We start from the raw sequence: 24,800 nt of genomic DNA, 5'->3' as shown, positions 1-24,800 counted from the left end.
CCATAGAGAGAAAATTTAAAATTTCTATAATAAATAACCATAAAACTTTTATAGAAAAAGAATTTAAAACCTCAATGATGGATGACTATGAAACTTTTTAAAAATATTAATATTTATTTATTAAAATAATTAATAACACATAAAAAAAACCACTGGGAATCGTAAATGACCGGCTGGTGAAAAAAACTTTTAATAAACAATAAAAAAAAAGAAAAATATAAGAGCTAGAGTTTTTTAAAAAGCTAAACTTTTGTCCACTTACTCTTTTATAGATATAAATAGTTTATTAATTTGCTAATATACTTATGTAGAATAGGCCACCATTAATACACTTGCTCTTTTTCATTGATTCATATGTTACCCAATTTGACGATTTCAGCATCAAATTAAACGAAATTAAAGAATGATTATTTCTAAGATGATTAGTCAAAAAAAAAGTACTAAATAAAAATTATTATCTTTAATTAAATTAATTAATTAATTATTTTAATATGCAATAAAATAAAACTATATCATCTCTTTTTGAGAGTCGGAATCCGGATGGTAGCCTAATAATATAGACAAAACGAAATAAACGCCACAAACACAGCCCACCAAAAATCAAATCCCTCTATGTGGTCCTCTCTAATCAAATACGTGGCGATTCTCGCGCCAATCACCCACGTGGCCACTTTGAAACCTCAGAACACAAATACAACCATGTACACCACCACACAGAATACACTCTCGGAAACAAGAACAACCGATAACGATAACGGAATAAAATGAAAAAAGAAAAGAAAATCATTCTGGTCCTTCAAATCCAACGGCTGATATTCCACGGCGGTCAGAATCATCGAAATCGCGGTGGTTTCAAAATCTCCCTAAACATATAAATAAACAAAATTGTTTATTCATTTTTCTTTTTTGTTGAAAGGTAACGTTAATGGTTATGTAGTTAGGGTTTTGTTTGATTAACGGAGATCATGTCATCAATGATTGAAACTCTAAGGCCAATTACACACACCAAATTTCATGGTTCATGCCTGCTTCGTTCTCAATCTAGGGTTTTCCTTCACTGTAACCGTTTTATTACGAGTCCGACGTCGTTTCCTCCGATAGTTTCTTCTTCGCAGACCCTAGGAGGCGTTTGGGGAGGTGGATTTTTGAGAAATCATCAGAAGATAAGGGAGTACAGGATTTTAGCTAATTGTCAAGATAGTGATTCATCAACAACAACAACAGCAACAACAGCAGCAGCAGCAAATTCAAGTGATAACAGAACAGAAACAGAAGGGCAAAAGAGTAGTAATAGTAATAATAATTCTTCATCAAATTCAGGCCCTAAACAGAGAAAAGGGAAAAGTCAATGGTGGTGGTCAAAGAAACAGACTTGGAGATGGCAACCGTTGATTCAAGTACAAGAAATTGGTGTTGTACTTTTGCAATTAGGGATTGTTATGTTTGTTATGCGGTTACTCCGACCCGGAATTACTTTACCCGGCTCGGAACCCAGGCAACAGACTACTTTTATCAGTGTGCCGTATAGTGAATTCTTGAGTAAGATTAGTTGTAATCAAGTGCAGAAAGTTGAAGTTGATGGTGTGCATATTATGTTTAAATTGAAAAACGAAGGGATTATTAGCAGTGAGGTTAGTGAAGGGATTAATAGTAACAGTAAGTTTCAAGAATCGGAATCTTTGTTGAGGAGTGTTTCGCCTACTACTAAGAGAATTGTTTATACGACTACTAGGCCTACTGATATTAAAACTCCTTATGAGAAAATGCTTGAGAATCAGGTTGAATTTGGTTCTCCCGATAAAAGGTCTGGTGGATTCTTGAACTCTGCTTTGGTGAGTTTACTTTATTTATTTATTTATTTTATTAATGATTTGGATAATTAGTGTAAATTTTTTGTATCATTATTTGCTGTTGTTGGAGTTGTGTTTGAGTATCACTATGTGAAGCTGATAGTAATTTAGCATGGGTATAGATGGATTACTTGATTACTACGAGTCTGGTTACTAATTTAACACTTCAGTCGCATAATATTAGTCTGTTTTAAGGATACTGAATTTTCAATACAGGCTACTTTGTTTGTGGATAATTTACTTGTCATGTCAAATAATTCCTATTCCTAAGGGTGTGTTTGGCATTGCTTTCCAACCTCAATTTTTATTTATAGTATATTTGGAGTTTTGAAAATTGCTTTTGCAAACATGTAAATTGATGCTTTTTTTCAAAAGCAGGTTTGAGAAAAGTAGTTTATAAAAAATTAAGAAAATCAATTACCAAATCGAAAAAATTCCAAACTTACTTTTTCAATACCCAACAGTAATCCCAAACACACCCTAAGTGGTTGGCTACTGATTGTTGATGGATCATAACATTTCAAGTTGTCTTTAACTGGACTTTCCTAACCCAAGTAGCATTTGGGAACCATCCAGGGAATTGGAAGCTCTTTGGCATATTTTAATATATTTGGTCTCTGCTTGTTGGCATGATCTGTTTTGCAACTTTCAAATCACCTCTTTAATGAATTTCTCAGTCATTTGCACACTCTTACATACAAAGCCATTTATTCTCTTTCCTCTGCTTGTGGAGCTAAAAAAAATCATTTTATAGATGATAATGAACTAAATTCATATGTTATCCTTTTATATTAGTTGGAAGGAATAAGTAAGGTGCTTGCTTAAGGATATTTTATTATGTCGGTACACGGTTGCGGTTCATAAAGTTGGCCTTCACCTGCTTGTGCAGATAGCATTGTTCTATGTGGCTGTGCTTGCAGGGCTTCTTCACCGGTTCCCTGTTACCTTTTCTCAGGTGCAAACTATTATCCTTTTTTTGGTTTAACTTGAAGCTAATGCAATGTGGTAACGTTCTGAGCTAATATGTGCTAGTTATGCAGCATACAGCTGGTCAAATTAGGAATCGCAACTCTGGGGGCTCTGGCGGTGCAAAAGTGTCTGACCAAGGAGAAACAATCACTTTTGCTGATGTCGCTGGTGTCGATGAGGCCAAAGAAGAGCTGGAAGAGATTGTGGTATGGCAGTCTTTGCTCTACTTGTTAGTTCTAGTGGATCATCATCCCCTATGGGGTGGCCCAAAGCTTCCATACTAATTAGCAATTGGTCTTTTCTTCTGACGTTTGCTGTATAGGAATTCCTCAGGAATCCGGACAGGTATATAAGACTTGGTGCCCGCCCTCCTCGAGGTGTTCTTTTGGTAAGCATGAGGTTCTTTTGTCAACATTTTGAGAACTATGGGATATTTATAGCCATAGATATCCATTAAATGATGCTTTAATGTTTGCCTTTTCTTTTTCCTGTAAGTTTTTTCTCCTACTAGAATGGATTATGCTATATTTAATGCTATGGTATAATAAGATATTCATTTGCATGCTTGATTATGTGAGTTTTACATGTTCCACATCAGGAGCTTTCCCTGTGTGTTTCATTTTTGTTGAAGATTATCATATGATGTTCTATGAGTATTTGGAGGATAGATATAAGAGAAAAAAATGAAGATCACTTTGTCTATGTTACAGGTTGGTCTTCCTGGGACTGGTAAGACTCTTTTGGCAAAGGCTGTTGCTGGAGAAGCTGAAGTGCCATTCATAAGTTGTTCTGCTAGTGAATTTGTCGAATTATATGTGGGAATGGGTGCATCCCGTGTGAGAGATCTCTTTGCTCGGGCAAAGAAGGAGGCACCATCAATCATCTTCATCGACGAGGTACAGTTACAGGAATGAATCTGAGTTGATTAACTGTGTCTAGTGCTTGGAATTCTAATTATAAGTTTCATGTTTTCTTTCAAACAGATAGATGCTGTGGCAAAAAGCCGTGATGGGAAATTTCGTATTGTCAGCAATGATGAACGGGAGCAAACTTTGAATCAATTGCTTACTGTAAACTCCCTTGTTCTGTAGTCTTGACTCCTGTAATTATTAAATGTCCTGCTCCTTCAGTATGGAAGTTGAAATGTTTGAATATGCATTACAGGAAATGGACGGGTTTGATAGCAATTCCGCTGTTATTGTTCTTGGCGCAACAAACAGATCAGATGTCTTAGATCCTGCACTTCGACGACCAGGAAGATTCGATCGCGTGGTTATGGTTTGTACTTTAGCTTATTCACATTTTGAAATGTCAAGACTTGGCAAACAAGTTAGTTACATTTATAAATGTCTCAGAAATTTGTTTCATTTGGTCTGTAGGTGGAAACACCTGATAGGAAGGGAAGAGAAGCTATTCTAAAAGTGCACGTTTCTAAGAAAGAGCTTCCTCTTGGAGAGGAAGTTGACCTGAGTGATATCGCGTCTATGACCACTGGTTTTACTGGGTAATTTAATCCTGATTAAGAGATTCTCTATGTCGTATTTTTAGCTATACAAGGATTGACTTCTCCTCCGTTTTACTCTATGCAGGGCTGATCTTGCAAATCTGGTTAATGAAGCTGCTTTATTGGCCGGGAGAAATAATAAAATAGTAGTTGAGAAAGTTGATTTTATTCATGCAGTGGAGCGCGCAATAGCTGTAAGTTTCCCTCTCTCTCTCTCTGGGTGAATGTGGCATGGGTGACGAGAACTTCTTTTGTCCCCATTTCTTGTCTTTATTAATGTTGTAGTCATTTGGTGGTTGTTCTCTGATATGCCATTAGAGCTTGGAACATTGTTATTGATAAAACTGACTCATGATCATTTATTTATGATATAAATGAACTCAGATCGAGAATATATTTAGCCTTTGCATGTTTGGAGGTTTGCTCTACTTCTAACATTATAGAAAAGATAATTTAATCATCTATTTTCAAATCTAAAGCTTTGTTTTGGAATTCGTTCTATATTTAGACTTATTCTTTTGCAAGCCCTTGTATTCTTAATGTTAGTTCTAGTCATTCCATAGAGCTGATATGTTGTTTCCTGGATATAACATTTTCTTTGACACTACGCTTGTACCGGTTGTTCTTTGTTCTTAAAGTATATTTCTTTATGTTGTCAAGTTTTAGATGGAGTGCACTTCTGTTATCTCATGATTTAGATGACGCCGGGTATTAAGATACCAAAGAATTGTTCTTCTCCCTTAGTGAGATTGGAGAGTTTAAGTGGGAGACATTTGCCTCTCTCCACACTCGATTGCTTGCTTCTTGTTTTTTTTTTTGCCTAGCAATTTTATGCTCTGGTGTACAACCTTATAATATTTAACCTTTTAACATGGGTGTCCTTTAGTTGAATTTTAGTCTTTTCTTGTTCAAAAGAAAAAAAGAAGAAAAACTTTCCATCCTTGAATAAGATTCAGTTCAAGAGGTAAAATAAAAAGTCGAGTACTGAACTTACTTTTTTTTTTCTTTAATCACAGGGTATAGAGAAAAAGACTGCCAAGTTACAAGGAAGTGAGAAGGCGGTGGTTGCACGTCATGAAGCTGGTCATGCAGTGGTAGGTACTGCCATTGCCAGTCTCCTTCCTGGACAGCCCCGTGTTGAGGTAAAATCATGAGACACTTTTTTCTCTCTGTTTCTTTCTTTCTTGTTTTTCTTCTTTTGTTTTTTTAATGCTAGTCCCTTGGAACTAAATACAAGAACAGAGGTGGCATTAACTAATTACATGGTACCCAAATGAACTGGCCCTTGTCACATGTGCATAAATTGACCTAGAATTCTTTTTAAATTTTTGTTTATACCTTGTTGTCTCATTGAAATGTTTTGTATATTCAGAAGTTTAGGGGGTGCAAAATATTTATGTTGCAATTGCACACGAATAGTATGAATCGTCTGAAGGACATCTAGGTTTTCAAAAATCTTATTTTTACATGTATTATGAGAAATAGGAGATTTTTTAAACTGGAATGATGCTTAGAATGAGAATCAACCAAGTACCATTTGAGAAGTGCTGTATGAAATTATTTATAGCCCTAAAGTTCATAGCATAACAGAAAAAGTGGATTCATCATTATTCATGATTGTCTGCATAATGTTTAATTCTGATAATGTCATCAGGCTATTTCTGAATCTCTGCATTACTTCATATGCAATAACAATAACTCTTGTTTATTCATCAGAAATTAAGCATATTACCCAGGTCGGGAGGGGCATTGGGCTTTACTTATACACCTCCAACAAACGAGGATAGATATTTGCTCTTCATTGATGAGTTACGTGGTCGCATAGTTACTCTTCTTGGAGGACGTGCAGCAGAAGAAGTTGTTTATTCAGGTCGTGTTTCAACAGGTGCACTGGATGATATACGGCGAGCTACTGACATGGCATATAAGGCAGTAGCAGAATATGGTCTTAATCAAACAATAGGACCTCTGTCTCTTGCTACACTCTCTGGAGGTGGAATGGATGAATCTGGAGCTGCTCCATGGGGAAGGGATCAGGTCCCATATTTTCTATAATCTTTTGTTTCCTTAAAAAATCTTTTGTCTTTGGTTTAACATTTTTGCTTGACGACTGACCTGAAAACCAACATAACAGGGCCATCTTGTTGATCTTGTTCAAAGAGAAGTGAAAGTATTGCTGCAATCTGCCCTAGAAGTAGCACTTTTGGTGGTTCGTGCTAATCCAACTGTCTTGGAGGGGCTTGGTGCCCATTTAGAAGGTAACGTGGTTTTTTTTTTGTACATTGCATTATTGATGCATTTCCAGGTTGTTATCCATTAGTTGTTGCTTTCTTTCTTGATATTTCATCTATGCCAATGAAAATTGTGGAGGGCATATAGAAAATTGTGGTCACTGCTAGGCCTATATGGTGTATTACATATCCTTAAGGGAACATGCTTATCTATAATCTCTATCCAGTTCATCTATGCCAATGAAAATTGTGGAGGGCACATAGAAAATTGTGGTCACTGTTGGCTTAAATTTAGTGCTCCTTCTAAAGAGACGTGATGTATAATCTCTATCCAGTTCAAACATTCATTATTATTATTTTTGTTTTATTTATTGGTTCAGAGAAAGAGAAAGTAGAAGGTGAGGAGTTGCAAGAGTGGTTGAAGTTGGTGGTTGCTCCGAAAGAACTTTCACTCTTTATCAAAGGCAAGCAAGAGTCCCTTGTCCCACTGCAGGCTGCCTCATGATAGCAACGTCTTGTGTATCAGCTCTGCAGTTTCAAGCAAAATGCAGAGTTAACTTACAGCTCTACTTGCCAGCACAGCCTTTTGCATGGCTTGAACTCACCCTTACAACATTGTATATTTCACCGAGGTAAGTTTTGGCTGCATTTTAACTGTAACAGCCTTGAACTACTCGAAGTGGGGGGAAAAGCTGAAGCTTTACTTATTCCATAGCCTTCTCCAAAGGTCTTGCCATATTAACGTCACCTTTGATTTTGGTTTTTGAAATTGTTCTATATTGGCTATAGAGTCGATACAGGTTTTGACTGTCATCAATTGTAACTGTTATTTAGCTCTACACATGATTATTATATGAAAAATACAATAATATGAGATATGTTGGTTCACAAAGACTTTGTGCATACAAGCACTGTACATATTTATTACAATAATATTACAATTTACACCTGCATTCTGTAGTCTTTGTGCATCAAAACTTGAGCGAGGCTGGGAGCATATTGTTTTGGGCCATCAGGATGAGGGATGGGAATCCTTTCAAGGTGATAATAACAGGTGAATTTGCCAGATTCCTGCAGGAATAGTCAGGAAGTATCAATAAGGTCGGTTAGCGGAGGGTTGGAACTCGGGTGGGATAAAGAAGGAAGGTGATTTATGGATCAACCAAGGGAAGAATGTTCAGAATTGCTGAGAAATATTGCTTGGCTGGTGGAGATTACCTAACGGAACTGCTAGACGAAAATGCAGTTCCAGTTCTGAGGTTTAGTTTGTCGAATCAGGATTTTCTTTAAGAATGATTCCCTGTGACCTGATGCTTGTGATTGATTTGGCATTGGTCAGTCACCAAGCATCTTTTTAGTTATTTATTTTATTTTATCATGTGGATGGTTCAGCCATCAAGATTGGGATATGAAAGGAACAAAACATGAGGAAGAAAGAAGAGCAGTTGATGATTTAGCAATTGATATTTTGGGCAGGAGACTGGAAAATATCAGAGTTGCTTTCAGAAAGCGATTATAACTGCATTGTCTTGCTATAGGAAGAATACAAAGATATGTGCATTTGCAGTTGGAAGGACCACGTCTATAGGCATTGTTTTCTTCCGCCTTTAATTTATGGTCATGGAATGAAGGGCTGGATTGTGCTTACGTGCTTTTATTTATTTATTTATTTATCTATCAAACTTGATAATCATTCAGTATAGGTGCTTTATACGTAGGGGTCGCCCCCCAGCCCGAGACGGAGCCAGTGCCTGGAAAAGGGGTCTGGTTCCTCCAAAGGTGAACCGGAACCAGCCTATATGGAACTGGTTTGATTCTAGATTAATTTTATTAAGTTAAACAGTTTCATTAGATTAGTTTTTATATGTATTTTTGTATTATTAAGTTCTATACATTATATGGATGGATAGTGTCAAAAGAAGGACCCTCGCCCAGGTCCGGTATCCATCAAGAGGCTTATCAAGTGAAAATCGCAAGTTCATTGTCCTTCAAAAGAGAGACCAAAAGAAGGTTTTATCATAATAGCAAAATGGCACCGTTTCAGATCACATCACAAAATGGGTCAATTTGGGGAAAAGAAGAAAAAAAACATCTTCATCCCTCCGACCAACCTAAACGACTCATTGGCTATCTATATTATCATTTTGGTCGGTGCTCCATGCCTCAATAAGTCTTGAAGGTTTCTCAAGTCTAAGCCTTTCTAAGAACATTATTATTATTATTTTTTTCTAAAATTTTAAAAATAAAAACTGAAATTTAAAAATACTTTTTCAAACTTAATGTCAAATAGTTTTTATATATAATTTTAAGAAATTACAAATATAAATAAAATTAATTTTAAATATATTATATTTTAATAATTATATTATAATTTATTTTTTAATTGTTAGTCTGATAAGTAAACAAATCTTGATCGAACCCATATTTGCTCAATGAATACAATCTGCTCATATGGGAGAGTAAATTTTATTAGAATCAACTCAAATTTTATTAATTAATATAAAATAATTACTATATATAATTAATTTTATATATTATATCTTAAATTATATATTATAAAAGAAATTAATATGAGTATTTTAAGAAATAATAATAAAATGGCATAAATTAAAAAAATAATTGTAGATTTTGTTCAATATATAAATGCAAGTGGATTATCTTGTTTTTAAACGGGGAAAGTGAGTAGTTTAAATATTATTATAATATCTTGGGAAGACAGATGCTTCTAATCTGTCATGTCCACGTAAGCATCACTTTTTAGATACTTCTTTCTTTTCCACTATAAATCCAAAATCCCGTGAGCTAGCACTTACTCACTCAGTCTCCACTTTTTGCCTTGGGCTGCGTTCAATCCTCCCTTCAATTCGGTTGTTTATCTCCTTTCTTCTCTCAACAGACTCTCTCTCCTCTCTCTAATGGCGTCGGTTCAAGCAACGAGTTTGACCTCAGCTGTCTGCAGCAAAAATGGAAGCTCCTTCTTGCCAGGGTTCGATGTAGTATTCAGCAAGAAGGATTTGCTATTACCTCCTCGTTCTTTATCATCGTCGTCATCAGTCCCTAGAGCCACTTTAACATTTGATCCTCCAACTGATAATAGTTATAAAATCAAGCAGAAGAAACAAACACCTCATACTCTTGATCCTTCCTCTCCTGATTTCCTTCCTCTTCCCTCTTTCGAGCAGTGCTTCCCTAAAAGCACTAAAGAATTCAGGTTTTCTTTTTTTTCTTTTCTTCTTTTTCGTTTTGATAATTTTTTTTTTTTTTTGTAGAATGATTTGATTTTGATTTTGGCGTGTGATTTACAGTGAGGTTGTTCACGAAGAATCAGGTCATGTTCTCAAAGTTCCTTTTAGAAGGGTCCATTTGTCTGGAGATGAGCCTAGCTTTGATAATTATGATACCAGTGGTCCTCAAAACATCAGTCCCCGTATTGGTATATTTATTTGCTCTTTCTTTTTACTGTTTACGACGTCGTTTTTCTTTCTTCTTCTTGTTCACCGTGTGTTTGCGAAGTCTAAAAGTTCAATTTAATTGGACTTGTAAATACTCATTTCCTGTGTTTGAAAAGATAGCTGCTTGGTTCAACTTAAAGAAGACATTTTGAAACAAATGAAATTATGCCAAAAGGACTTCTTTTTTTAAATTGCACTTGATTTATCCCAAGCAAGGGCATTGTTATTGTACATATGTGTAGATATTTTGTTTGTTAATGGGTTGATTGCTATCCATAATGTTTTGTTGCATGTATTTGGATATGGTCTCTATAATGTTCATGTTATCGCATATCTGCCAACCTATGATTTGTAATTTACTGACATACATTAACTTTTACTTCTTTAACTTAGCATGGATATAGCCTTAACATATCCAGAAATGGAAAAGCTTCATATTAATGTGGTCACAGTACGGTTGCCTCTGACTCCCTTTTTCTCCTTTCCTGTTTGCTTCAAAAGGGAAAAGAATCATGTGGACGCTTTGGATTGTGGAAATATTTATTAATGTAAAAATGGCCCTTGCTTTTTGTTGTTGATGAAATTTGGGGAAACTCAGACGGGTTTTCATAAACTTGCTTTGTTAACTTATGCCATACCATTATAGCTTCACCCTTTGGCTTTCATTTATCTATTTATTTTTTACTGTGTGTTCTGGGTCAGAAAAGCTTTGATTATGCCATGAAGTTACACATAATGAGACTTTTTAAACAGGACTTCCAAAACTGCGCAAAGACTGGGTTGACAGGCGGGAGAAGCTAGGTGCACCAAGATATACTCAGATGTATTATGCAAAGCAGGGAATAATAACTGAGGAAATGTTGTACTGTGCTGCTCGTGAGAAGCTTGACCCAGAGTTCGTGAGGTCTGAGGTTGCTCGTGGGCGGGCAATCATCCCTTCAAACAAGAATCACCTAGAGTTAGAGCCTATGATAGTTGGAAGAAATTTTCTGGTCAAAGTCAATGCAAATATTGGGAATTCTGCTGTTGCAAGCTCTATTGAGGAAGAAGTTTACAAGGTTCAATGGGCAACCATGTGGGGCGCTGACACTGTTATGGACCTTTCGACAGGTCGCCACATTCATGAGACCCGTGAATGGATCTTACGAAACTCTGCTGTACCAGTAGGGACTGTGCCCATTTATCAAGCACTAGAAAAAGTCAATGGAATTGCTGAAAATCTTAGCTGGGAGGTCTTTAGGGAGACATTGATTGAACAAGCTGAGCAGGGTGTAGATTATTTTACAATCCATGCTGGGGTTCTTCTGAGATACATCCCTTTGACTGCAAAGCGCATGACAGGAATTGTTTCTCGTGGCGGGTCAATTCATGCAAAGTGGTGCTTGGCTTACCACAAGGAGAATTTTGCTTATGACCACTGGGATGACATACTTGACATCTGTAATCAATATGATGTTGCCCTGTCAATTGGTGATGGGCTGAGACCTGGTTCCATATATGATGCCAATGACTCTGCTCAATTTGCAGAGCTCTTGACTCAAGGGGAACTGACCCGTAGAGCATGGGAAAAGGATGTACAGGTAATGGCTTTACCAATTTACTGATCTCATGATATCTGTATATAACAAGTGGGAAAGTTCTGCACAAGTACAATTTCCAAGTTTAGTTTACATATTCTAGCGAATTTATGTTGTTCCTTCACATCTTATGGTTAAGTTTGCACTGCATTTTTTCTGAATTTAGCATGGAGCTAATTTTATAAATTGTGTTGCCATGTTTTAAGTATAGTTGGTGATATTGATAAAACAGATTTCTGGACCAATTATATTAGAGATGTATGTATTCATCAGAAAGATGGATGCAGAAGCTTATCATATGTTCAGAAAGTGGGTTTGTCATTTTTCAATTGTGCTAGACTGCAAAAAAGAAAAAAGTTTTCAGTATCTTGGTGACAGAAATTATGTGCTTTTTCAGGTGATGAATGAGGGACCTGGTCATATTCCACTGCACAAAATCCCTGAGAACATGCAAAAACAGCTAGAATGGTGCAATGAAGCACCTTTCTACACTCTTGGACCTTTGACAACTGATGTTGCTCCTGGTTATGATCATATTACTTCTGCCATTGGTGCAGCCAATATTGGGGCTCTCGGCACTGCACTTCTCTGCTATGTGACACCAAAGGAGCATCTTGGGTTGCCAAACAGGGATGATGTGAAGGCTGGAGTTATAGCATATAAGATAGCGGCACATGCTGCTGATTTGGCCAAAGGTCATCCTCATGCTCAAGCCTGGGATGATGCATTAAGCAAGGCCAGATTTGAGTTCAGATGGATGGATCAGTTTGCTTTATCCTTGGACCCCATGACTGCAATGTCCTTCCACGATGAAACCCTGCCTGCAGAGGGTGCAAAAGTAGCACATTTTTGCTCGATGTGTGGTCCAAAATTCTGCTCTATGAAGATAACAGAGGATGTGCGGAAGTATGCAGAGGAGCATGGTTATGGTAGTGCAGAGGAAGCTGTCCAGAGTGGAATGGATGCCATGAGTGCTGAGTTCCTGGCTGCTAAGAAAACAATTAGTGGAGAACAACATGGTGAAGTCGGTGGAGAAATCTATCTGCCAGAAAGTTATGTTAAATCCTCTGAGAGGTAAGGGCTAAAACACGATAAAAGTGAACTAAAATCAAAAGTAACTCCTGAAAATTTAGATTTGAAATTCATAAAGTGAACTTTTGTCAAATATAAAATCATTTTGAATTACAAATGCAACTTGCAATCCAACAAAGAGAATATATTTCTCCTTCAGTAATTGCTGTTGCTAGTAAAGAATGCCGAGTATATGACATCCATTATTCCAGATATGTACAATCTTATGTGCTGTAAAAGGCCATAGATGCAGAAAATGGCTGCTACCTTTGGCCAGGTTATCGTATGTGATGACTGTTGGTTTTTGTCATGCTAATGCTTGGCCCACAGAAGTAATCTTGTTACTTATGTTGCTTTTACTACTGCTCAGTTCAGATTGTTTTCTTCTTTTGTTTGATTTGAACTATTAACATTTCTCACTCAAAACTTGTACTGAAATGTTTTGTAAAACTCTTCCAGGAGCATATGATTACAGGCATTTGGTTAAAAAATCTTAGAACCCTGATGCATGGCTGGTTTGTGAAGACAAGGGATATGCATCTTTACTTTCAAGATATAGGTAAGTTTATGGTTTAGTGTGTTAGGCTTGAAGGCATTTTATCTGTGTTTGCTTTGTGTTTTGCAGTAATAAAAAGCAATAATGCAATTGCTACATTCTCTCTTCATACTCAAGTACAATTTTTTTTCTTTTGCTATCTTGTTGACGAAAGAAAGCACCGGGGGTGCCTGTATCTGCTTTAGAACTGGCCATTTGGTCAGAGGGTTGAGCAGGTCAGGCTGAGAAAGTCCCTTTGAACCTGAACAGGATAATGCCTGCGTAGGGAGTGTGCATTTTCTTTTCCATTTTTTCTGTTCTTGCACAGGGTGGCAGCTTCCTATGGCTCGGGCTAGCTGAACCATGCCTTGCCTTGCCCAAAGCTTAATTGGCCATCATACCAGGCTTATCATGTCAGTGGCTGCAATGTAACCTATGGCAGGCAGGTTCTGCATTCATTCAATATTTTAAAAAGTAAAGAAGCAAATCAGCCAATTCATACTTGATCGGCCATTTATTGGGTTTCTGTCAATCTATGGTGAGATCATTTGAAGCAATTTTAACTTGCATTCCACAAAATGTGGCGTCTTATTTGATAACAAATAGAAGTCATAAACTTGATCATACTAATAAATACAATATAGAGCAGCAAGCATCTATTCATTATTTTCTGATACAAGGCGCAGGTTTTTCTGGCTACAGCAAAAAACCATATATACAGTAATGAAAAAAGCCTAGCAAAAGCTTCTTGTTATTATTTATTTGAAGTACTTGAAGAATAGCCAGCTGCTGCTTCTGAAAGACATGCTCTTAGTTTTGTAATTGCTGAACTAAGTTGTGAATTCTTTTATCCTATTTTCTATTGCCCCATTGAAGAGAATTAATCCCAGTCTATAACCAAATTTACATAACATCTCAGAGAAATGAATGTGTTGATGCATAAGTGAGTACTTCTGCAATTACATGCCTGCGAAAATCAGACAACTGAAGAAGAAAGATCCAACAGTTACTGGACATATATGGTAAAGTCATTAGTTTAATTTGATTGCTTTAGCTAAGGGATGGGGTGGCCTGAACCCATATCACAAGTCTGACGGAGAAACCTTAGGTTGCTAAGATTTGTGCCGTGAACTCATAGCTAGCAGGAGCCTATAAAATGGAAGAAAGTGGGAATTCCAAGTAGAGGGAAGGGAACTAAAGAGGGAAATAACTAATTAACACCACAACTTTGCCATTAAAATTGATTCCTTCTACTATTGCAATGGTACTTAATTATACATCTCAATAGGCTATATCATAACAATATGTCTCCAAGCAAATGCTCATATCCTGAGGATGGTTTAAGGTCAGGTTACAACTTGCAATGAATTCATTGCTTATTCTAACATTGAAGCTTGTTCCAGGAAATTACAGCCCTTTAGAATTTACATGCAGCTTCCACCCACTTTAATGCTTCCTAAATCAATGCAGCATGCCAGTGGGGGTGAGACAATATTATCTGGCTACATTCTTCCCAGTGCCAGGGCATAGTTTCATGTCAAACTGTTTCTTTACGGTGGTGATTGGTGAGAATTATACCAAATCTGGAATAGAACAGCCATTGTTGCCAAAAAGAGCTACTGATTCGAATACATGCATTCTGCATAAATTTCAAATGAAGAAGAGTTGTACCAGGAAACAACAATCGGGAAATATAGCAATGCAGATGATCTAACTAGATACATTTTTAACAAGAATAATGTGACCATTGTTACAAAAACATGAAAATTTACCAAAAACCACTACCATGCATTACAATTCTGCTGCAACCTGCAAATACCAAAAGTTTGCTTATTTAGGCACAGCAGAGATTCTCTCCAGGATTTCTATGAATTTGCGGGGATTCTAGGTCAAGGTGGCTACAAAACTCTTCATCATCATTCTGTAACAATGGAATTGTTATCAGCTTCAATTCATGTATCACAAATTAAAGATTGAAAAGAAAAAACAAAAAAGATGGAACTTAAGAACAAGCTAAAGAAACCGCATGAGCCTTACAAGTAGAGCAACTTGCTACAAGCAACACAGACTAGGGTGATCACCAGAATTATGGTATTCGGCGATGACAGCACTAATGGAGCAAGAGCAAGAATTGCATAGAACACAAGAACTAAATACTACCGTGAATAGAAGCGCATCAAAAGATAGCATCATGTATATATCATAAATGAGTTTTTTTTTTTTTTTTTTTTAATAACAACAAGAGCACAAACACCTGAAAAAGATGTGTAAATGTGTACCATCATTTTCATCTGTTTAGATTGGATGCCACCAAGTTATCCTAACAAATGGATCTTACAAACACAATTCAGACCTTGTTAATGATCTTAAGCAAATTTAATATGAATGCCAACTCTAAAACTATGTCTCATATTAACCAAAGCGGAAAATCCTGTTCTGTGCTCAATTCATGTGAAACTCACTTAAGGTTATCATAGCCATGAGAATTTCCTTTTAAAAGAAAAAGACTAAAATTGTGACCATTTCAAATCCAACAACTAAAAAGATTCAGGAATTGAAGCTTTCGCATTGCACAACTACACATAACTAGCCCTTAAATAATGTTGTCTGATCCTTCATTTGATCAATTATAGCTAATGAATATCAACAAAAACTGCAGATTAAATAGAACTCAAAGCAACATAACAAGAGAACAATGATATTCAAATTAAACAACAGGCAATGGAAATCAACCACTAACCTTCACCGGCATCCTGTTCAGATTCTCCCTCCTCCTCTTCATCATCCTCATTATCAATATCAACATCCACACCATATCTTCCATTCAAGTAATCAACAGCATCAGGAGTAAGCACTAACTTGTCAGAATTCAAAATATCAAACAAATTCAAAGTCCTAGGAGTCAACATTCTCAAAGTCCCAATGTTTCTACTAGATAAACCAACACTATCAGCAACATCCATCATCAAAAACATAACTTTCTCTTTTGGGTCCAATCCCCACCTTTTCATAGCTTCAATAAAATCTTTAGTCTTAGGTTTCTCAAACTTGTCACCGAACTCTTCAACACAAAGCATACTTTCAGTAGCACTGCACAATGCAGTAGAAATAGCCAATCTTTTCTCTTTTTTATTAATCTTGATAGACCAATCTCTTGGCTTAGGACCAAAAATTACACCACCACCAGGTCTAAGAGGTGTTCGAGAAGACCCACGTCGAGCACGACCAGTTTTCTTTTGTTGATAAGGTTTCTTGCCACCACCTCTAACTTCAGCTCTAGTAAGTGTGGAAGCAGTGCCACGGCGCTTGTTTTGTTGGTCAGTGATAATTGCACGGTGAACCACTGCACGTGCAGTGTCTGGTGGTGCTGTCTTCAGGTCCAAATATGTTTCTCCGATTTTTTCGCCAGTGAAAGAAAGAATTGGGAGAGTGGAAACTTGGCATGAGATTGAGAGGGAAAGAGAGCTATTTGGGGGATTTAGAGAATTGGGTTTTGAGAAAGACTGAAACTTTGGAGTAGTGAACAGTGATGAGGAGAAGAATGAAAGAGATGTGGGTGGTGCTGTTCTTATTGATATGGCTGCCATTCTTTTTTCTTTTGAAGGTCTGAGAGAGAGAGAGAGAGAGAGAAAGAAGATGATTGTGTTATCCACTGATTATCATTCTTCTATCCACCGTAGTTGAGCTTCGTTTCTCAAACGCTGCCGTTGCAACAAGCAAAGGAAACGTTGGCGTTTCACATGGTTCTAATTATGCGCCACATGGCACATTGTAAGATATTGACACCTATTTTTCCTTTTTATTTGTTTAAAAATGAGCACAAAACTACCATTGACTCTCATATACTATTAAAAAAGAAAAAAAAGTGAAGGTTAGAGTATTTGCTCGTGAGAGAAAGAAATTTTAAGTCTGAGTTTTTTTTAATATTAAATAATTTTTTATTTTTATAACGAATATAAGAGTAATTATTTTTATTGAATAATTTACAGCCATCAAATTTTTTATTAACGATAAAAAATAAAAATTGAGATTGATATACTAAAAATATATACATACATAAAATTATGATTAATAATTTACTCATAAAAAGAGTATTCATGATAGAAAATTATAAATTAAACACTTATTTTTCAATCAAACAACTGATTAATAAAATAAAAAATCATGCTCTAGAATAATTTCATAATAATCCAATTTTTATATGAGATATAGTTTTCATTTTGTTTCTTTTTTCTTGTGATACATGTGTGGAAAATTACTATATATACATATATAATATATGTACATGTATTCTCTAAATTTGATAACTTTTAAAACTCGAAAACTAACACTAATTATAAATATTAAAATAATAAATATAGAAAGAAACTAATATATAAATATTTAGTATTTCTTTTGAATATTCTTGCTAATAATTAATAATTATAGATACTTTTCAGATTTTATTAATTATTAATTATTTTATAAGAAACGAAGTTGATTTTTTTTCCAACAATTTAAAAAAAAAAAATTAGTTCAATACCTTGATAATTTGATTTTAATTCATTTGTTTTGAGTGAATATGAAAGAGAAAGTAAAATAAAAATAATAAAAATAAAATAAATATTTTAAGCATTATCATTAATTTTTTTTTTGACAAATAACAAAAAAGAGAGCGACCCAAATTTAAAATTTTACTTAAATTGAAATATACCTCAAGTTTTATTGGGGCAGCAAATTATGTAAATGCATGTTTTGGTTTGAGAATTTCCTCTTCATTTTTCTATCCTACCTAAGAAAAGAAAGTAATTTTTTAATTTTCTTTCTTATAATTTAAGATTTTTTGAGAGTTTAAGATTAAAGAAATCCCATAAAAAAAAAAAAAAAAAAAAACTAACTCTCTAGTCCAGTAATAACCATCCATATGCCTGCTTACTAATTTATCTTAATTCATAAAAATAGCAACTTCCAAGTCCTGAATAACAGGATCTTTCACAGCTCTCAACCAAACAATAAGGATTTCTAAAAATGAAATTTCATATCCAAAGCTACTGTGAGAAACATATCAGAAAATTTGGTTGGTCATCATTTCTGGGAAAATCTGTCCTCTCTTCCCATCCTCAATCCATTTTCAAATTGGTGTCACATAATTATCTTATATCCTGAAATTTCTTTTCTTTTTCTTTTTTCAGCTGCCATTGATTTCTCAATCATTATTTTCTAATGAGGGTCTTGTTAAACATCATCTCTTTATGCTAATTACTCTAATTTCTTGAAACTGACTATTCCTGAAGCCAGCAGCTTTTGTGAATTCATGCATGTGTCTTACTGAGTCTGAATCTTTTACTTCTTTATATCAGAAAAAAAAAATAAAAAAATGGGTGTTGATGCAAAAGACATTCAAGTTCTCATGAGCAGAATTCTTAAATTTTCCATTGACGTTTTGTGTAGATTTGTACAAAAGCATCCAATTCTTTCAAGTGTATTATTATTCTTGTTGGTCCTCTACTTGTTTCTTCCGAAAGTTTTCCTTTTCCTGATTTGCTCATCCCCGTTTCTTGCATGTGCTGCTGTTTATATCCGATTTTATTTGCCTTCAAAGGGTACGAAAATCCAAAATGATGCCAAGGATGGGAAGAAGGATTCTGCAGTATTGGAGCCTGAAGCAGCTGATCATGTTCTCAGTCGAAATGATGCATCTATTGCACAATCCCAAACAATGTCCCAGAGAAATGTTAAAGAGAAGAACAAACAATTGGATGCCCGAGCAACTGAGGAAAAGAATGTGGTTTCCTCAGTAAGTCCTGATATTGACTCCACAGGTACAAGTGTTCTGATTGAAGAAAAACCTGATAACGGTGAGATCATTTCGCGCAATGTGTCTGTTGGTGAAGATAGTGAAGCATTTAGTAAAGCATCAAAGTCTAGTGTGACATCTCTGGATGGGTTGGAAGAACAGGCTGCAAAATCTGAAGGTGGCGGAGGTGAGGCAGAGTTGGAAAGTTCGAGCTCTGAAGAGGAGGGAGAGGCACAAAAAGGTACGAATAAAGCTGTGGAATGGACAGAAGATGATCAAAAGAATCTTATGGATCTTGGGATTTCTGAGCTAGAAAGAAACAAGAGGCTGGAAAGCCTAATAGCGAGACGTAGAGCAAGAAAGCTGTACAAAATGAACACTGAGAAAATTTCGACTCATGTGAGCACTGCTCAGATTCCAGTAGCTCCAGTTTTAGTTGCAAGAGGCAATCTTTTTGGTGCTCCAAATGACCCAGATGAGAAAATTCCTGGTTCCGCACCTTCTTTACCAACTCGGAATCCATTTGATCTTCCATATGATCCTCTTGAAGAAAAACCTAATCTCATGGCGGACAGTTTCCAGCAAGAGTTCATGCCAGCTTTTCAGAAAGAAATGTTCTTTTGCAGGCATGAAAGCTTCACCTGGGGACCTTCCTTTCCACTTGAAGGCATGCACAATCATTCTGATGTTGCAGGACACTCGACACTTCAAAAGGAGCAAGGTAAGACAACATTTTATCTTTCTTTTATGTTTCTTCATCTTATAAAAAAAAAAAAAAAATCAGCAAGTTCTGCTACTAATGCTGAATCAATAATTAATAATTGGCAGATAAGGGAAATCATGACTGGCTAGTTGATCATTTACTGAACCAAGATGATAAACCCTTGCGTCGTAGTTTGAGTATTACTGATCTTGTGACGGAAGAAGGTGAATCTTCCAACCAGGTAGAAAATAAACCTGAAGAGGATGGAGAAGCTGACCCTAGTACAGACATCAAAGGTAAGAAGATAGAGAATACTCATGGCTCAGATTCAAGCTTAGATAAAGGAAGTGAGATTCCAATAGCAACACTTGGAATCAAGCACAATAGAAGTGAATCAAGTTTATCATCTTTATCGGACGACGACAACGAACCGACCATTAAGACCAAAAAAACTGCAGCTTTGTCTAAGATACAACCTCCTGTTTTCAGATTTCCTGAAATAGTGAATAACCCATCACCAAATTCAAATCCCTGTCCAATTCCTAAAGCTAGAGGCGTGAACGAAACCTCTTATCTTGCTAGCCCGGCTACAATCGACAGATCAAGGTTAGATAACCATTTACTTTACACGAATAATGGTCCCTGGCATACCCCTACCAATTCCATAGCTTCTGATATGCAAGTAGAGGTCTCAGAAATTGGGTCACCTCCACTGACAGGAGATGGATCTGCTTCATCCAATGATGGAGAGTCCTTGACTTATGATGGAGACGTAGAGAAGGAAATTACTTCCGGCAGTGATGAAATGTGGGGAGTCTCGCCTCATGCTCCCAGAGATCAAGAGCAGGATATGACATCGAGAGAAGTAAATGACTTTGATGGGGAGGATACTGCAGAAGGCTTCTCAGGTTTCCATAAGGAATCTGAGGCTCCATTTGCATCGTCTTCAAGACTAGACATGCCTCAGGATGTTAAAACAGATTCAAGTATTTCTGAACATAAGATTTCCAATGATTTAGAAAAACATGAAGGGAATTTGCAGAAGCCACAGGTCAGTCAGTAGTTTCAATGATGTAATATATTAGTGGCAAATAAATGAAGTGACTAAATTACGATTTAAACTTTCGGACTCACCAATGACATTTGGTTATCAAACAGGAACCACTGTCTCTTTCCGAGAAGACTGCAGAGAAGGTGGAGTCTAGTCACAGTGTCAATGTTTCAGATCATATGAATGATGATTCCGGACGTTCAAAATCAGTTGAAGAGAGGAGTAGTGGAGCTGAAAATTCTGTCATGTCAGAGGTTGGTGATTTTTCAGAACCAGCTCAGGAAATTAATTCAGAGTCTAGCAAGCATAATGAGAGCAAGTCATTGGATACTCCCGTACAGTCTGTAGAGGAGGTGGAAATGGCTTATAGCAGCGACGATCCAGCAGTTCATGCAAATGTTCCTAAGGAAGATATTAAATCAAATGAAGACATGAATGGTAGAATTGACAAGTACATTGAGCAAGAAGTTTTATTAGACTTGTCGAAACGAGCTGAGGAAAGTATTTCAGAATCTGCCAACAATCCTGAAAACAATTCTGATATGCCTCTTGCTAATCTATCATTCTTGATACCAATTCAAGATGGTATCCAGGAGCAGAGTACCACAGAATTTGAAGTTTCTAGCACAAACCAGAGTTCTAATGACCCCTCCACATCAGGCATACAGCTAGAAATGGCAGTTGGACAGGCTTCTCCTGTTTCAAATACATCTTCATCTCCAAAATCTGTTTTACCAGACAGGATCCCATTAGCTGAAACATTATCAGATCTCAATCAACACATGCAAATGGATGTTCCTGAATATGATATGGAGAAGATAGCGAGAGATCATCTAGATAAGTTGTTGGATGAACAATTAGCTGAGAGTGTGGTTTTAATTTCAGACCAAAACGGACAGCATGTGACAGAAGATTCAACAAATCACCCATCTGTCAACATGCCTCAAAGAACTGAGGTTAGTAGTACTATAGTACCTGAAATCTTGACAGACTGAAGAAATGATCGAGCTTAATACTTAATAAACTTGAGTCAATTCAAGAAAAGATAGTAAATTTTACTTTTAAAACTCACCTGCACTTCTTGTGCATATATTCCTTTATATTGCCAACAGTTCTAAATCCATTTTATGTTCACTATATCCTCTCTCTCTCTCTCTCTCTCTCTCTCTCTCTCTCTCTCTCTCTGTCAGTGGATAAGCACTTAGATAACAGCTTTCAGGATGTGTAATAGAGAAGAAATTATTATTTAAGTTCATTTTATTCGACAGGAGACCTCTGATACTTCAGGGAAATCAACAAATGAAGCCAAAGAGGTGGCGAATTTAAATGAACCTATGCTCGATGATGGGGGAACCAAGGAAGATATAAGATCAGAAGCATCAATCAGTATTGAGGATTCTGCAGAGCTGTCAAAACCACCTGAGGAAATTAACTCCATATCGGTTGAACAAATTGACGATAAATCTGGAAATCTGATTGAACACGAAACCAGGACTGATCAGACAGAACCTGAAAAAGAACACCACGATTCAGAAGTTCCAGGACTTGCAGTAAGAGGAGAGGTATTAGTATTACCATTTCAACTAGTGTCTTGAAGCCAGCATACTTATTCTAATTTTCTTTATAAGATTATGCCATTCTAGTATTTTATAAAATTTTCAAAACCTTCTATTCACCATTCTATTTTTATATTTTTTAATACCTTTGGCATGCAAGAATTGCTTCAGTATTATTCATGCACCTTAATAATAGATAAATAAATTGGTCATGTCCTGAAGGAAAAACTAATGCTGATGCCTTTCTTGACATGGAACAGGAATTAAGAAATACTTCACAGGCATCTACACAAGATGCCGATGGAAACTCAGGAGCCAAAGACTTGACAGAAAACAGAACTGCTACTATCCCAACAAATCCAGCTGTTGAAGGTGATCATGTAGACATGGCTGTTAATGTTGGAGCAGAGGTAAACATATCGTTTTCTTTTCTTGAAGAACATTCCACTGCAAATTCAATTAATAAGAAAATGAATGAGAAAAAGAAAAAAGCTCCTGAAAACTATTAGTCAGATATCAGCTAATAGGAAAAGTGAGTTGATTTCTTTTTCTTTTTTTCTTCTTGGGAAAGAAATGGAAATTTTGCTGTCAGCTATAAAAAAGCGACTCCATTATAGAATGTTATTTCCAATTTTTATACAATTCTGATACAAGCTGATACATATATTGTGGCATCGACAGGAGGAGATTCTTGTGCAGAACTCCACGGCCACTAGAGATGCACTAGCTAATGAGACGACCAGCATGGATAGGATTGAGCTTGTTGGAGATGGTGAACATGAATCCAAAGGATTAGATAGAAAAGAAGCTACTTCAGAACAATCAAATGTCACAGAGGATCCTCCTTCAGGATCCATACAAGTTACTGATACTGGATCAAGTACTGAGAACGCAATTGACAATGTCCCATTTCAGCCAGCACGGGAAAGTAATAGTTTAAGCGACATGACGAACATTGATTCTGCTGCACAGCAAGAGGGTAAAGATAGCTCAAAACCTGTTGAAGATATAAAATCTAACTCCGAATATCTGACTCAGGACGGAACTGAGACGGATCAATCTACAAAGAAATTAGTAATTGCTAAGATGGAGGCTCCTATGTTAGAGGATAGTTATGAACATATCAGCACACCGTGAGAGCATTCATGATTATCCATGCATTGGAAAGTATCAAGACCACAAATCCAGAAGTAGGTAAAAATTGAAGGAAAAGAAAAAAGAAAATCAGAAAAGAGAAGAAGCAACTCTGATAGCAACCCAGAAAGGTTACTAGTATGCAGACGAAAATATATAGTTACTGTATATTTCTTAGTATTGCAAATTCTTTATAGGAACTTAGTGATTACTATGACCTTCACCATCACTGATGAGAAAACTAAAGGTTTGAAAATTCCTTGTGGTTTTCCATTTTTTTTTGTTTCCTTTTATGCATTATGTTCTGTAAAATAAAGATAAAGCTGAGCTGTGTATCATATCAAAGTTTTGAAAACTTACTCACTTTTATCATTCTATTGGCCAAGTAATCCTTTCTCTGAATATAATTAAGGGGGTAACTTATCATTAATAAAAATGTTAGGCCATTAAATGCCTATTCATTACATTAAAAAAAAGATATTATCATGTAGGATTGAAATGACAACATGACACAATTTATATATATATATATATATATATATATATATATAGTACCTGGAGTTAATTTAACTAATTTAGAGCGTATAGATAAGATCTTTGCGAGTAGTTGCATATCTAAGATTAGTATTCGAGATCTTAATTAAGTTAAAAGAGACATTTATCATTTTATCTATACTCTCTTAACTAATATTAGACAGTATTAATCATGTATTAAAATTCATAACCAGTGGTTGGAATATTTTATTACTAAATAAATAACTACTTGTTACATAAAATATAAATTTCATTTTCTATAAAATTTCAACCATTCGATTAGAATTTAAAGTAAAGATTATAAAATATGATAGGATTGTGTACCATGACAAATACTATTAAACCAATCTAACATACCGATTAAGCAACACCAATCTAGAAATCAGAAGTAAAACAGAAGAGAGTAAAGCAAAATTGGAAAAAACAAACACTATTAAAGGAGAATAGATTGAAAAAATCAAAGGAAACCAAATTGGATCCAAACTGAGAAAGGACACTAATAAAAGTAGTGGAAACTCACTACCAATCATCTAAAAGAAGCTAGAGATAATTGAAATTAAATTATGGTGTTCATTGTAATTTCATTATCATGCTTAGATTGTGTACCATGACAAATACTATTAAAAGGGTTTATAAACAAGATGATTTCCATATTATACATTTTCCCCTAAAATTAGTTTATTTTAAAGGAAAATAAGTTTTGTTCTTTAGACAAAAAAAAAAAAAACTAAATCATTTTGTTGTATATAAAATGTGTTTAGTGCTTTCCATTATTAAATATAAATTTAACGGTTGAGATTTTATTATTCAATAAATAACCACTCACTATATAAAATTAAAAATAATTTCATTTTTTA

General features: G+C 35.7%; 4 protein-coding genes across 6 annotated transcripts; 3 read left to right on the top strand and 1 right to left on the bottom strand.

The window, feature by feature from the left end:
- Positions 1-779: 779 nt before the first annotated feature.
- LOC8276369 (ATP-dependent zinc metalloprotease FTSH 9, chloroplastic) lies at positions 780-7,507 on the top strand. Its single transcript, XM_002525557.4, has 13 exons — positions 780-1,832; positions 2,740-2,805; positions 2,891-3,025; positions 3,142-3,207; positions 3,530-3,715; positions 3,803-3,889; positions 3,984-4,097; positions 4,199-4,323; positions 4,409-4,517; positions 5,340-5,465; positions 6,040-6,360; positions 6,458-6,581; positions 6,935-7,507. The coding sequence occupies exons 1-13, from the start codon at positions 966-968 to the stop codon at positions 7,057-7,059; spliced, it is 2,451 nt and encodes an 816-aa protein (XP_002525603.1). The 5' UTR covers positions 780-965; the 3' UTR covers positions 7,060-7,507.
- Positions 7,508-9,355: 1,848 nt separating this feature from the next.
- LOC8276368 (phosphomethylpyrimidine synthase, chloroplastic) lies at positions 9,356-14,100 on the top strand. Of its 3 annotated transcripts, XR_001535677.3 has the most exons (6): positions 9,357-9,765; positions 9,860-9,987; positions 10,760-11,586; positions 11,981-12,657; positions 13,114-13,213; positions 13,396-14,100. XR_001535677.3 is itself a non-coding variant. In XM_015723290.3 (5 exons), the coding sequence occupies exons 1-5, from the start codon at positions 9,470-9,472 to the stop codon at positions 13,121-13,123; spliced, it is 1,938 nt and encodes a 645-aa protein (XP_015578776.2). In that variant the 5' UTR covers positions 9,357-9,469; the 3' UTR covers positions 13,124-13,319. The 3 variants fall into 3 exon arrangements, 2 of the variants coding, with proteins under 2 accessions (XP_002525602.2, XP_015578776.2); XM_015723290.3 differs by lacking the exon at positions 13,396-14,100 and having other exon boundaries at positions 13,114-13,319; XM_002525556.3 differs by lacking the exons at positions 13,114-13,213; positions 13,396-14,100 and having other exon boundaries at positions 9,356-9,765; positions 11,981-12,661.
- A 709-nt stretch (positions 14,101-14,809) lies between these two features.
- On the bottom strand, positions 14,810-16,852 carry LOC8276366 (50S ribosomal protein L4, chloroplastic). The gene is made up of 2 exons (XM_002525554.4): positions 15,930-16,852; positions 14,810-15,110 (listed from the first exon to the last, which is right to left on the bottom strand). Exons 1-2 carry the CDS (start codon positions 16,774-16,776, stop codon positions 15,106-15,108), a joined length of 852 nt encoding a protein of 283 aa, XP_002525600.1. The 5' UTR covers positions 16,777-16,852; the 3' UTR covers positions 14,810-15,105.
- Positions 16,853-17,784: 932 nt separating this feature from the next.
- On the top strand, positions 17,785-23,771 carry LOC8276365 (dentin sialophosphoprotein). Its single transcript, XM_002525553.3, has 6 exons — positions 17,785-19,686; positions 19,794-20,719; positions 20,827-21,675; positions 21,988-22,281; positions 22,536-22,685; positions 22,957-23,771. Exons 1-6 carry the CDS (start codon positions 18,546-18,548, stop codon positions 23,410-23,412), a joined length of 3,816 nt encoding a protein of 1,271 aa, XP_002525599.2. The 5' UTR covers positions 17,785-18,545; the 3' UTR covers positions 23,413-23,771.
- Positions 23,772-24,800: the final 1,029 nt, after the last annotated feature.

The sequence above is a fragment of the Ricinus communis genome, chromosome 1 (genome assembly GCF_019578655.1).
Source record: "Ricinus communis isolate WT05 ecotype wild-type chromosome 1, ASM1957865v1, whole genome shotgun sequence".
Lineage (NCBI taxonomy): Eukaryota > Viridiplantae > Streptophyta > Magnoliopsida > Malpighiales > Euphorbiaceae > Ricinus > Ricinus communis.
The sequence above is the reverse complement of the archived record's forward strand: the minus strand, read 5'-3'. Positions and strand labels throughout refer to the sequence as shown.